Genomic DNA, 14,295 nt, shown 5'->3' with positions numbered 1-14,295 from the left:
AGTTTTCTCAAATGTTTATGTCACTGTGATGCATATGTGTAGTTCAAAACTAAAAAAAAAAATCATTATACTGCTACTCCCACAGAATTGCAAATCAACTGCAGTTGTAAGTCATGCATTAGACAAGCCTAAGTAGAAAATATACCTATTATGTGAGATGCATACAATGAACATTTTACTTGCTTTATTGTAATTTTTAAATGGCTTTTGAGTAATAAAAACTATTATTTCATTTTATAGCTACAGTGTGGCATTAAGGAAAGTCAGGGTTCTGAATCTATATGGATTCCTAAGAACATAACCTACTTATTTGAAAATATTCCAAGTTTTTCTAGAATTTTACAGGTAATATAAAGAACACTTTTACTTCTTTATAAAAGTTATATTAAGAAAACTTTCTGAATGCACAACTTATGATATGAAATTTTCCCCTGTTCTATACAGAATAACGTTTTCCAAGGTTTAATCCACTAATGACTTAATCAGTTTTAAATAGGTTTCCTAAACAAGGGTTCAGGGACAATAGGAAATTGAGGGTTAACAAAAATAACAGGTTTCTTAAAATAGGATTTCTCAGAATTTTAATATGCAAATGCAGCTTAAGTCTTTAAAAAGGAAACATGGCATGCATTGTGCTATATATATATGTATGTACATCATATATATATGGATATATATACTATATATATGGATATAATACATATATATCCATATATATAACATATATGCATATAGATCTCAATGTTCAAATCTCTTTGTCTCTCTATAATAGGTTTTTTTTTAACCATAACTCTATTGACATTTTTGGGATGGAAATTATTTGTGTGTGTGTGTGTGTGTGTGTGTGTGTATGTTTCTATGTGAGCATGTGTGTGAGGGGGCTGTCCTGTGCATTGTAGGACTTTTATCATTACCCCTGTTCTCTACCCATCAGATACGAGGAGCACTGCATACAACCCCATCCCAACCCCAACCCTACTCAGGTGTGATGAGCAAAAGTATCTCCTGGCATTGCCAGATATCCACATTACCCCCTTCAGTAGAGAATCACAGATATTACTTACTGGTACATATCTATAATAATAAAAGTATAATATGCAAATCGACTGAATGGCTGAACAGCAGATCGACCATTCGGATGACCTTCTGGATGAAGCCAGGGCTGCAAAGGCCTACTCTTGAAAAATTTTGTGCATCGAGCCTCTAGTGTGTGTGTGTGTGTGTGTGTGTGTGTGTGTGTGTGTGTGTGTATAAATATTTCATATACTTACTTATATATATATATCTATATATACTAGAGGCCCTGTGCACAAAATTCGTGCACTGGGGGTGGGGGAATCGCCCTTAAGCCCAGCCTGCACCATCTCTCAGTCCAGAAGCCCTTGGAGGATGTCCATCAGTTGGACATCCTTAGTGCTGCCACGGAGGCTGGAGTGACTCCCGCCACCATGGCTGTGCTTGCCAGTTCTGAGCTTGGCTTCTGGCTGAGCAGTGCTCCCAGTGTGGGAATGTACTGACCACCCAGGGGCAGCTCCTGTGTTGAGAATCTGCCCCCTGGTGGTCAGTGCACATCATAGCGACTGGTTGTTCCACCATTTGGTCGATTTGCATATTAGTCTTTTATTATCTATATATATAAAAAGCCCAGTGACTGGAACACTGGGACAATTGTAATGACTGTAATGACAGGTAGCTATGACATGCATTGTGGCAGCCAACTGGCCTGATTGGGGCCCCGACCGGCACCCCTTTCCCCTAACCATCAGCGGCCCCTCCCCCTGGCCAACCCCACCCCCTATTGGCCCTCCAACCCCAATTGGGCAGGGCCAGCCAGCCAACTCTGCCCACAATCCCTCCCCCCTGCCAGCTCAACCCCTATCAGACCACATCGGGGCAGGCAGGCCAGAACCCACCCATGCACAAATTCATGCACCAGGCCTCTAGTACACACACACACACACACACACACACACACACACACATATATATATATATATATATATATATATATATATATATATATATATATATATATATATATATATAATGTATCTCTATATGAAAAATTTACCTTTGATATATCAGGGATCTCATCATACTCTATGCATCACTTTTAAGGTGTTGTGTTAACATTAAAAAGCTTTTTGCTACATAACTCCAAAATTGCATAAAGAATACATAAGGCTACTATTCCCTCAAAACTGGTACTGACCTTTCTAAAGTATTATATTAGCTAGAAATAAACATTGAGAGTTCAGACCATAGAAGGGAGACTCACTGAGGTGAAACAATACAGATGACCAGACATGTATTCCTGCCTTAGGGTTATAAATGCTCTTCAGAGATCTCCCGAGAGTCAGTTTGTCTAAAGATGGGAACAGCAGGTGATGAATGCAGCTTATCAGTCTTGGAAGTGGGTCAACTCCTTTAGAAAAAATTTGTGTGTGAAAGAGTGTGTGCATGTGCACACGTACCTATGTCCTAAGAAAGTAAGTTAGAGATGCCGACAGGATCTTTAAGTAGCTGTTGTAGGCAAAAGGTATTTCAAAACTTAAGGTTTTCCTAGCAAAGAAATCCTTTTCTATTTACACTGATACAAACACACAAAAATCACCACTCAGAGCCTAATGTGAATACGTGCAAGATAATTAACAATACAATGAAAGACTTCCCTTCTCAGTCCATCTCCCTCTACTTGGGTGACCTATGACACACTCAATCTCAGCTGCATGTCTTATATTGGAGATGACAATTATAATAACAATAATAGAACATTTTCCAGAATTACTAAGGGAAATTACAAAGATAATGTTTGCAAATTGCATGGCACAGGTACCTGGTCTACATAAGTGCTTGTTAAGCACTGGCTGACTCTATAATAATTTGTATTCTCTTAGTGTGATTGCACTGGGAATTGCAGTAGGCAAAGGTGAGCTTTACGTGTGGTTTATAAAAAAATTAAAAATACATTTTAACAAGTCTTGGAAGATACCTTGTTTTCATCCAACAGAAGAGATCAACTTGCCTAGCTCACCTCTCTTTGCAGGCTTGAAGAACTTGAAGTAGTAATTATAACAAACACATGGGGATGTTATCAATATATTCATGGACTTTTTTAAAAGGAAGTGGATATAAAGTACCTATTGGAAAGCTTTTGATGAAAATGTCTATTTTTACATAGAAGTCCAACCTGTTTTTCAGACATTGTTCTTCATTCCTCTTTAGTGTTATTTTAAAATTTTGAGATCTGATGAGTTTTAGACTGAATTCTATCCTGTCATTACACATGAGACATGGCAAGAATTTTGCATAATCATTTTTTGTTTCTTTCTGCTTTTCAAAGGGAGAGACATCCATCACTGAAAATTTTAAAGGTGCAGAAAAATATCAAGAAGTACATGCAAGAGGAGCAGATTTAATTTTATCACCGAGAGGGACATGATAACATTCTAACACTCGAGGCACCTGCACACAAAATGGTGTTAAGGAAGCAAACATTCTTATTTTTAGATTTAACTTGTTTTACTCCTCTATTACATTTTATTTGCTACTCTTGGCATAAAAACACACAGAAATATGAAAAATGTGTAATTTGTAGAGAAAATAATACTCCCTGAGAAGCACAGTACTTAAAATACAATTATTTGCAATGCTAAAAGGAATGCATGTTTGAAAGCATTGGAATTATTCTAAAATTATTCTAAAATAGGGAAAAGATAAGACAAAAGTTCCTAAAAGTGAGATCCGTTTTACCAGGCAAGGGACTCAGCATGGGACAATGCTTTTGTGCGCCTAGAACGAAGCTGGTCGAAATATTCGAACCTATGGGTAACGTTGCAATGTCAAGGAAATGGACTGAAATACTGAAGGGTTTGTGCAGGTTTGATGACCGAGTTCCACGGCATAAGCAGTGCATTAGCCGCAGTGACATACAATCTCCCCCTGATAGGGCTCCCAGCAGCAATAAGGCTTCTCTGTCCATCGCAGCAAATGGATCCGACATGACAGTGACAAGGGCAGCCTGCACTGGGTGACCTCCACCGCTGAAGGGCGGAAATGAAGAATGAGGGGAAGCATAGATAAATCTCTGCTGGTTCCCCTGAAACAGGTGTGCTGAGAGGGACCCGCCAGAGGGCTCCCGCCAACGGAAACCCAGGCCCCTCGCGCGCCCCCTGTCGGTCCATGCGAAGGTCTCACTCCTCGGATCTTGAACCAAGATTTGCTTTCAGTCCAAAATGACATGCCCATAATTTTGTTCTTACTGTGCAAACACTATGTCAGCAATCTCTCTTCAAGGCACGAGCTTCTCACTATTCATACCGGTATCTACCACATTCACTTGTCACCAAAGGCCCCTATGCAAACCAGTAACAAGCACACAGGATTCTTTTCTTTCCCCCCTGGTTAGAAAAAGAAATGCAGCATAGCAACTGCTTTTCTCCTCAATTCCCAGCAACAAACAGAACACGTTTAACCTCAATCACAATGTCAAAGGCATGGAGTGATGGACAGAGGCTCCAGGGACACATCCTGCCTTTGAAAGCTGCATGGTCGATGCAGGACACTACAATTTGGATGTAAAGAACTCTCTTCTCTGTTCTTTCCCAAACACATTTACCTACTGAGCTACCTTTATCTTGTTACTGCTTCAATACAAGTTCTTAAGAGAAACAAACGTCCTTTCTCCCAATATACTGGGAAGCATGAACCTGCATTAGGAGCAGATGCACAGGGGGTTTGTGGGCAGCACCCCAGGTGAATTTAATGGTTACTCACACTCACATGGTATCCCTTTATTTTTAAAGTAACTAAGTAACCATAGATTTATCTTTTTTATTCCTAATCACTTTTCTTCTGAGGCAGATCTTATTTTCCCGATGAGAAAACTAAAGTCGGAAAAGGTAAATTACTTGCCAAGATCACTGAGCTAGTATCAGTGTAGTTAGTACTCCAATCCTGGCCCTCTGTCTTCCCAGTATTCCATAATAATGAGGGATGAGCGTTGTGGTAGAATTTTAAACTTCTTATTTATAGTACAGTAATATGGTAACAACAAGAAGACAAAGGATCCATTACAGTCTACTGGTTCTTATGGATAAACTGTTAAAAAATAATTATGCCTTGCCCGGCTGGTGTGGTTCAGTGGTTGAGTTTCGACCTATGAACCAGAAGGTTATGGTTTGATTCTTGGTTAGGGCACTCACCCAGGCTGCAGGTTCTATCCCCAGTGGATCGTGCAGGAGGCAGCTGATCAATGATGCTGCCTCATCATTGATGTTTCTGTCTCTCTCTCTCCCTTTCCCTTCCTCTCTGAAATCAATAAAAATATATTCTCAAAAGTAATCATGCCTCTATTTTTGAAATTTAAATTCTGGGAAGAAACAGATTCAAAGAAAAAGAATTTTTCTTGTCCATGAGAGACTGGAGGATACTGAGGAAGGATAACATTCTAGTAATGAAACATTCTCTTTCCTTTTCATTGCAGTATATTGTAGGTTTTCCTTTTCCACTTTCATTGCAGAAAGGTTTTACAGAATATATTAGAATTCCCAGTGATTTCCAGGAACCAAGAAGGCCAACCATTTTTCCAAGTTTCTAATTAAGCCGCATATTTGAAAGAAAACAGAAACCAAAATTTGAAGCCCATACATCATGAGGACAACTTAGAGATGCCTCATGGGAAGTTACCTATAGACAGAATTGAAATTAGGAGTCTATAAAATATGTAAATGTATGAAATATAAAAATTTGGTATTCCAGGTCATAATCATGAAAAGCAAAGTAGTATAAAATGGTGGATTAGAAACTAATATTTTAAAATTTCCCAAGTATCCTTTCAAAATCAAATTTCAAACGCTTAATAAAATATACCACAGAACTCTAAAAAAAACCCCAAAACATGCCAGTTGGTGGCATATACAGGACCACCATCAGAATCAAAACCCCATGGCTGACCGCCATAACTTTTTATATCATATATGTCAAGTAAATCGTTATTTTTTTTTTAAATTAAAAACCTACCTCTCTTTTATCTCTAATTGAAGAATTAAGTGATAACTGTCGATCATATTGGTTGTAATAATTGTCCTTCTCTGCCAAGAAATCCATCTGTAATTTCTGATACTGTTGAGCTAAACGTAGATTTTCTGCTAGGGAAACATCTTGTAGTTTCTGGAAGACAAATATATAGGTATATTTCATTAAAATCATTTTAAGTTACTTCTGGATTTATAGCATTTGAATCATCTAAAAGTATATTATATATTCCATAAAAACAATAAAACCAAAAAAGATGCTTCCCCTGACAAAAATATGCTCCTTGGATTCATAGTTTTCCTTCATGATGCGGTTTGTTGTTGTTTCACATTGATTTATCAGAGTCTGTCTACCTTTCGCTGCCCCCTCTTTTCTGGACTTCCTTCCAGGATGCTTTAGGAAGGGCCCAGTCCTGGAAGGCTCCACACAGTCTCCTAGCAACCTTCTTCCATTTTCCCACCCCTTTTTCCTTTCTTCAAGCTCCATTGCTCAAATAGGTTGAAGACAGTTGGGAGTTTAGAACCCTACATCCAGAAATTTCAGAGTGGTGGCACTCCCAAAAAAACACTCAAAACAGAGAGAAGGAAAGAGTAAAAGGCAGGAGCAAGGACTCAACATTTAGAAGCATCCATAATAGCACAACTAGAGCCATTATTTCTTACTAGTATTATTTAGTTGCATTAAAGGTTAAATCTGCTTTTGTGCATAGTTGAGAACTTTGTAACACACTTATGACTATGTCCAATCTAATATGAACCACTTAGAATAGAACTTTTGCAACATTACCTGCTAGCAACTAGGGGCCGATCTCTCATTTTAAATTGGATGTATTAATTCAGCTTAACTACTGATCCTTTTTATATTTCTAGCACAGACATTTCTCTTACTCCTTCAAAAAATATGGAATCATCAACAACCGTAAGTATTTTCAAACTTGTATTTCTTCTGATGGGAATGTATTCTAAGCAAAAAGCTTTATTCATTACAACATTATTTATAGTAGCAAAAAGTTTTCAAAACACTTAAATGCAGATTAATCATGATAATGATAATGATGATGAAATAACTAGACATGAAAATAAAACACTGTGAAGCAACGAAAAAATGTGATTGCCATTACATCAAACCTTTAGTATAAGTTATTATAAACATACTGTGGTATAAGAATGTGCATAGATAAAATGTAATTCAGCAGAAAATTGTCTGTACAAGTATTTCTGTATTTACACACTTGAAGATTTATTAAGGTAAACAAACATATTTCCCATTAAAGCCTGGTATCCATATTGATCCTTAATGATCAATACTATGCTATGTCATAGCTGTTGTTCAAAAAAGCCAAAATGATGAGCTGAGAACCATTTTAAATGTTCTTGTCCTGATTGTGGCACAATAATTTAATCTTAAATTATTTTAAAAATGAAAATATTTACTTGATAGAAACTTCTATCTAGTAAACTTGCCTAAATTTACATAGAGTTATCTTTCAGTAGGAGGACAAAGTATCTATGGTTATTTTTTATTTGGTGCAAATACTTTCAAAACAATGGTTACAATTTTTAAAAATATATTTTTTATCGATTTTTTACAGAGAGGAAGGAGAGGAATAGAGAGCTAGAAACATTGATCAGAGAGAAACATCGACCAGCTGCCTCCTGCACACCCCCTACAGGGCATGTGCCCGCAACCAATGTACATGACCTTGACTGGAATCGAACCTGAGACCATTCAGTCCACAGACCGACGCTCTATCTACTGAGCCAAACCAGTTTCGGCACAATTCTTTTTGATATCTTATAACTAATATTAAAATCTAATCCTCAAGTGGTTAAATTGGAACTTCGATAAATGTTCTTTAGGCAGAAGAAGGAATCAGGCTGAATTTATTTGTTGCTTGATTGAATATAAACATATATCTGATCCCTGCAATATTCTATTTCTCAACTACATTTCTTGCAAGCCTTAGATGGCTACTTTAAACATGGAATTTGAGAGGAATGCTATAAAAGTGGGAAGATTTGCATTAACCTATTGAATGGCACTTAGTTGGGGATATATTTGACATTTTATCCTTTGCTCAACTGTGTACTCTGCAGTTTTACTTTTAAATAAATATACTTTTAATTAATGTATCACAACATTCTTACTATTTTACATGCCATCATTAGAGTAAATACCAGGAAAATGAATTGTGGAGTTATGCCACCTCACAACTCTGACTGTTTTAATTTTAACCAACAGTATTATAATGTGCAAATGAGACTGAGAGGGAATGATCATTATTGGTAGAAAATGTCCAGGAGAAATAATGCTACCACTACAGAACTGAACATATTATAAAATCCTAATAATAAAGAGGTAATATGTAAATTGAACCTCACACCCTCACAAGATGGCTGGCAGGGGGGTTAGTGAGGGATGACCAAACAACTGAACAAGCAGGCTGTGTGGGATGACCAGGCCCCAGGTGGGAGGGGAGCTGGGGATGACCAGGCTGGAAGGCAGGGCAGTTAGGGACAATCAGGCTGGCACACAGAGATAGTGAGGGGCAATCAGGCCGCAGGGTGGGGGCAGTTAGGAGTGACCAGACAGGCAAGAGAGTGAGCAATTAGGAGCCAGTTGTCCAGGATTGTGAAAGGGATGTCTGACTGCTAGGATGGGGCCTAAACTGGCAGTCAGACATCCCCCTAGGGATCCCAGATTAGAGAGGGTGCAGGCTGGGCTGAGGGGGACACCCCCCTCTCCATGCACAAATTTCGTGCACCAGGCCTCTAGTAATAAAATAATAGCCGTAGAAAATATTTAATACAGGCACAAAAGTTGGGCTGGTGATATAATCAAAGGGTGAGAAGAAAGAAGAAACTAGTAAGAGAAGATGATGACTTTCATGGGCTTTTCAATTCAAACCTAGATGAATCTGACTGTATAACCTGTCTATGTATGGTCATGGCTAAATGTGAACTTAAAAAATGACTTGTTTCTAAAACCACTAGGGGAAACTCTCTGTAGATTAAAGTAACTGCACTGTGAGTTGATTTACAATATTATTTCACTCATTCATTTTCATTTCAGTTACTTATTCATAACTTTTCATTGAGCAATTATTGTACACTGCACTCTGAGATATAACTGTAAGCCTCAAAAACTTAAGGTCTTGTAGGAGAGATTTATATTCAAAATCACACAAAAGTATAATTATAAAATAAACAAAACTTTTGCATTTATTATATTTCTGTATGTTTTAAATTCACCCTAAGAAGGTCTAAATAAAATGACACCTCAAAGCCAGATTTATTGATATTGGTTCCATTCCAATTAACAATGATGATCAAGATGATGCAACATTGGAAGTGTGGCCTGATACGGAGAAGAGACATGGTGAGTATCTGTGAATAGCTTACATGCTGCCTCGGCCGAATGCAGCAGATGCCGCTGCCCATGGAGGCCTGCCGAGGTCCAGCAGACACACTGACCCCGGAGGAAGTCTATGTCCAGGGGAACTGCTTTCTTTTGTAAATTAAGATGGACTGATGGCAAGGAAGATTATAAGAAAAAAAACAACTTAATCTAAGCATTCTAGACAGATGGTTATAATTAAAACATGAGCACTGTACATGTATGTGTAGAAGATGTTTCCATGGCTCCTTTAGGACTATTCAATTGTTACCTGTGACTCCTGCATTAGATTTTCATAGGCTGACCGTAGGACTTTATAATAATACTAGTAGTGTAAACAATAAAGTGTACCCACATATTTAATATCCCACAGTTGCCCAGCATCGTAATAATACCTAGTTCCCAGCCCCCATGTTTCAGGGGCATGAGATCCTTGCACATATGCTCACCCATGACACCACTGAGGTCATCTATTAAGTCTCCCCAGGCCCTGCACATGCCTTTGGCACATTTCTGCCAGTTTGGGGCACTGTGTTGATAGTTTTGCATTCAGGGGTGCTTTGATGTTATTAGAGCAGATTTCTAGAATGTGCTGGGAGCGGGGGTGGGGGCAGATTTTAGGATAAATGAGACCTGGCAGCTGCAAGTCCCTTTGTTAGCACTGCTGCTTTGAAAGTGTTCTTTGTGATTTGTGGGAATGAGCATAGTGAACACAAATGCTGAAATCCATGCTGATTCTCTAACATGCAGTTTACTAAGGGCATCATAGGTGTGTTGAGGTGCTTTGGTATTGCTGCCCCCTTAAAATCTATACACTAATTACTACAGAAACAAGGGTTCTCCCCAGTGTTCCCAAGGAGCCAGTCTGTGAGGATGATATGTGTCGATACCCTGAAGCCTCAGAGGAGCAAGGAACTGTTTTAACTCTCCCAGGACCCCCTTCTTTGTCTGTGCTGCCATGGAAACCAGTCTCCTGTCCAACATGAGCTGTCCAGTAATTAGTCTTGAACATTCTTGATTTTGAAGTGAACAAATCAGTCTTCTGCATCAACATTGTGACATGCCTCAAACTCTCTCTAGGATTGTGTTTGACAAAATCCTCTCTAGTTCTCCAAGTTATTAAAACACACACACACGCACACACACACACACACACACACACACACACACACACACAACTTATTGAGCAACTTATATACACAGAGCACTCGGGGAGACACAGAGAGATCAAACAACAAATTTAAGACACTGTTGGATGACAGTGACCGCACTTCAGCTGACCGTTAAACCTCTGCCAGAGACCAGAGCGAGACTCTCCATAGCTACGCCACCCAGTGAGCGGATCCCATTACACACAGGACTCCTTACCTCAGATGTCTGGCGGGTTTATACATTCAGCTACTGCCCATTTACTCAAAAACTCACCAATGGACACTGTGACACTGCCTCTCAGAACTCAGAGAAAGGGTTACTAGGTATTTACAAACACTTTGCATGAACCCTGTTTGTTCCTGATTATTTTTGCCTCTGTTCCATGTATATATTTGACCAGGAATTATTGATAACAGCATGAAAATTTATACAATTTCAGGGCCGAAGGAGCTAGCAATCAGATAAGAGAACTGAGGCATTCACAAAGCTAACTACGTCAGAATGCATGCTACATGACAAAGGGTGAGGACATATCCAAGTAAGAATTTTAGTTCCACGGGAGATCCTTCCAGTGAGAACGGTGAGCACGGGTCCCAGGCAGCGTTCACGTGTGAGCAGATGCTGACAGTGTTCCATGTACGGGCCCTGCATGTGTTCTTCCACGGACTCTCTGGCCTAGAACGCAGAAGCTTGTGAAACAGGTCAGAGCATTCGATTTATGTGGGGGTGGTTCATAAACAAGGAACCATCACCTCCAGGCTGACTGTAGCATTCATTTCTCCTTTAAGAGCTCCGTGGCTTTCGGAAACGCTGTCCAAATGCCACTTCCATTAGCTATTAAATTTGTATCTGATCGACTCCTTCAATATAATTGTATGTAACCCCCCTAAGTACCCAGGATAATGCTTTAGAGAAACAAACGACAAGGAGACTAAAATCAGTGACATGTAACCTACAGCCCTAACAAATTCTTTCCTCCAAGTTAAAATCTCTAACTTAATAAAAGAAAAATCCAGCTTAGCCCTGGCTGCGTGGCTCAGTTGGTCGGAACATCGTCCTGTATACCAAAAAGCTTGCGGGTTCCACCCCAGGTAGGGGTGCGTGAGGGAGACAACTGATGGATGGTTCTCCCTCACATGAATATTTCGTGTGTGGTTTTTTGTTTTTTTTTTCCTCTTCCTTTGACTCTCTCTAAAAATCAATAAACAAGCATACCCTCCAGTGAGGATTAAAAATAATATATAGATAAGGTGTCCCAAAAATGTATACATACTCTTTGAATAATTATAAAGACAGTGTTTATTAAAACACATTTCATTTTCAAAATTGAGCTCTCTGCTGTTAAAGTGTGTACACATTTTTAGTATACCCAGTACACATAAAATAAATTGGTAAACTATGTGTACATTCTAAATGACAGTCACTGTAATAATTCCCCTAAATGTATTTATTATTAAGGAAACTTTCAATTTTAATCCTGAGTATGTATTTGAGTTAAATAATGTATCCTCTAATACTGCTTAAGATGGAAAATAAAAAGATATTTGCATATTATTTCCTTTTTTTATTTTAAATATATTTTATTGATTTTTCACAGAGAGGAAGAGAGAGGGATAGAGAGTTAGAAACATCCATGAGAAAGAATCATCAATCAGCTGCCTCTTGCACACCTCCTACTGGGGATGTGCCCGCAACCAAGGTACATGCCCTCAACCAGAATCGAACCCAGAACCTTTCAGTCTGCAGGCCGACGCTCTATCCACTGAGCCAAACCGGTCCCGGCTATTATTTCCTTTTTAAGGATTCCCATGCATTATCAGAATTTAACTAGAGGTCCACTGGTCAATAAGTTAAAATGCAGTTTTAAAGTCTGCTTCTCTTTTCACCATCTTCTCTTCACATGCACCTCCTGGCTGGAATGGTTTAAGATTTTGAAGGTTTCCTATTTACTCACATTTTAATGATATACATTTCTACTTCACTGGTGGAGAAGGCTGATCAGCCACGGAAAGGTCAGTTAACACTAAATAGACCCTTTCCTTATGTAATTACAAAGAATCGTATCTTGTGCTGATGGCACTGTGAGAGTGGGTGATGCAGAGAATTAATGCGCCGGCTGGCCGGCCCATGGGATAGAGATTCCAACACAATAACCACAACTTATCCTAATTATGCTGCTTTAAAGGTCATCAGCAAAAGAAGTTAAGGAATGATCAACTAACTTTATCGTAAAGTACGAATGTGCTACATAAATGCAGAGACTCTAAAAACTGAGCCTGGAAACTGTATTACAAATGAGGAAAAAATGGACCTAAACAGTTCCAGAATGTATACTCTGGCATAAATTAAGTAAACTCGTTGAAAATGAAAATATATGACATTTGTGACTTCCTACTGATGTGATCAGGCAACCTGATCTCACCTTGTGTTTGTAGACACTGCTTAATCTTTAAAGTATTTTTTAAGTTTAATGCCAATTTCATTGCAACATTCAAGTTATGCCAGATTTTAAATATTTCTTTACAAAACCCATATGTTATAAAATAATATATGCTAATTATATTACATGCAAAAACTAGAGAGTCCATGAAGTAGAAAATCAAAGCCCTTCTTGACAATGGCAGCCATTTTTATGCTCCAGAGAGAGAATTAACAATTTGGTGGATGCCCATAAGGAATAGAAACTTTAAAAACTGGAGGACAGAAAAGTCAGTTTCTTGTTCAACACCACACAGGAAGGCTGGAGACAGTCTTAACATCCGGCTAATACCCTTTCTGGGAATATAGCACTTCCTAATCTTGGTTGTGTATTAGAGTCTTAAGACTTCAGACAGATATGTATGAATGCTCTAATTTTTAAATATTCTATGCTAGTCGAGTTACATCAATCTTTCAAATAAACTGGATGCTCATAGAGAGAAACGGTCTTTGAGTCAAAAAATAAAAAAGTCCCAGTGTGTTTTCCTTGGGATGAAGAGCCAGGAAACATTGGGCATACTGTCACAGAGGCGCCAGGTATAAAGACAGGAAATAGCTTTCAGTCTAACAAAATATCCTATGCATAGAATTACTATTCATGCTTCCTTCTTTGGGCTCCTTTCAGTGAGATAGGAGTCAGATATTCCTCTTTCTAAGAAATCAAGATCACAGGCATCTCTAATCACCTGATGTTGTTTTTCACATTAGGGCACCAACCAAACTGTATAAAGTAGCTCAAGTAGAAATAGGATTTAAAATACCTCAGGCAGCCAAAACCGGTTTGGCTCAGTGGATAGAGCGTCAGCCTGTGGACCGAAAGGTCCCAGGTTCGATTCTGGTCAAGGGCATGTACCTTGGTTGCGGGCACATCCCCGGTGGGGGGTGTACAGGAGGCAGCTGGTCGATGTATCTCTCTCAGCAATGTTTCTAGCTCTCTGTCTCTCTCCCTTCCTCTCTGTGAAAAATCAATAAAATATATTAAAAAAATAAAATAAAATAAAATACCTCAAGGCAGAGGACACAGGAATGGCCAACAGACACATGAAAAGAAGCTCAACTTCACTACCACCAGGGAGATGCAAATCAAAACCAACACGAGACATCGCCTCACGCCTGTCAGAAAGGCTTTTATTAAAAAGACAAGAGATCACAAGTGCTGTTGAGGATGTGAAGGGAAAGGAACCTCACCCCTGTGGGTGGGAGTGTAAACTGACACAGCCTCTATGAGAAACA

The 14,295-nt window shown here is 38.8% G+C and overlaps 1 protein-coding gene across 1 annotated transcript in view; it reads right to left on the bottom strand.

Moving 5' to 3' along the window:
- CCDC178 (coiled-coil domain containing 178) overlaps positions 1-14,295 on the bottom strand; it is a 212,537-nt gene that overhangs the window by 61,821 nt on the left and 136,421 nt on the right. Inside the window, exon 18 of the mRNA XM_036418712.2 lies at positions 6,022-6,171. Within this exon, the coding sequence (XP_036274605.1) occupies positions 6,022-6,171 (150 nt within the window). The remainder of the gene's footprint in view (positions 1-6,021; positions 6,172-14,295) is intronic.

Source organism: Pipistrellus kuhlii, unplaced genomic scaffold (genome assembly GCF_014108245.1).
Source record: "Pipistrellus kuhlii isolate mPipKuh1 unplaced genomic scaffold, mPipKuh1.p scaffold_m20_p_6, whole genome shotgun sequence".
In the NCBI taxonomy this organism is placed as follows: domain Eukaryota; kingdom Metazoa; phylum Chordata; class Mammalia; order Chiroptera; family Vespertilionidae; genus Pipistrellus; species Pipistrellus kuhlii.
This window is presented reverse-complemented; position numbering and strand designations above follow the sequence as displayed.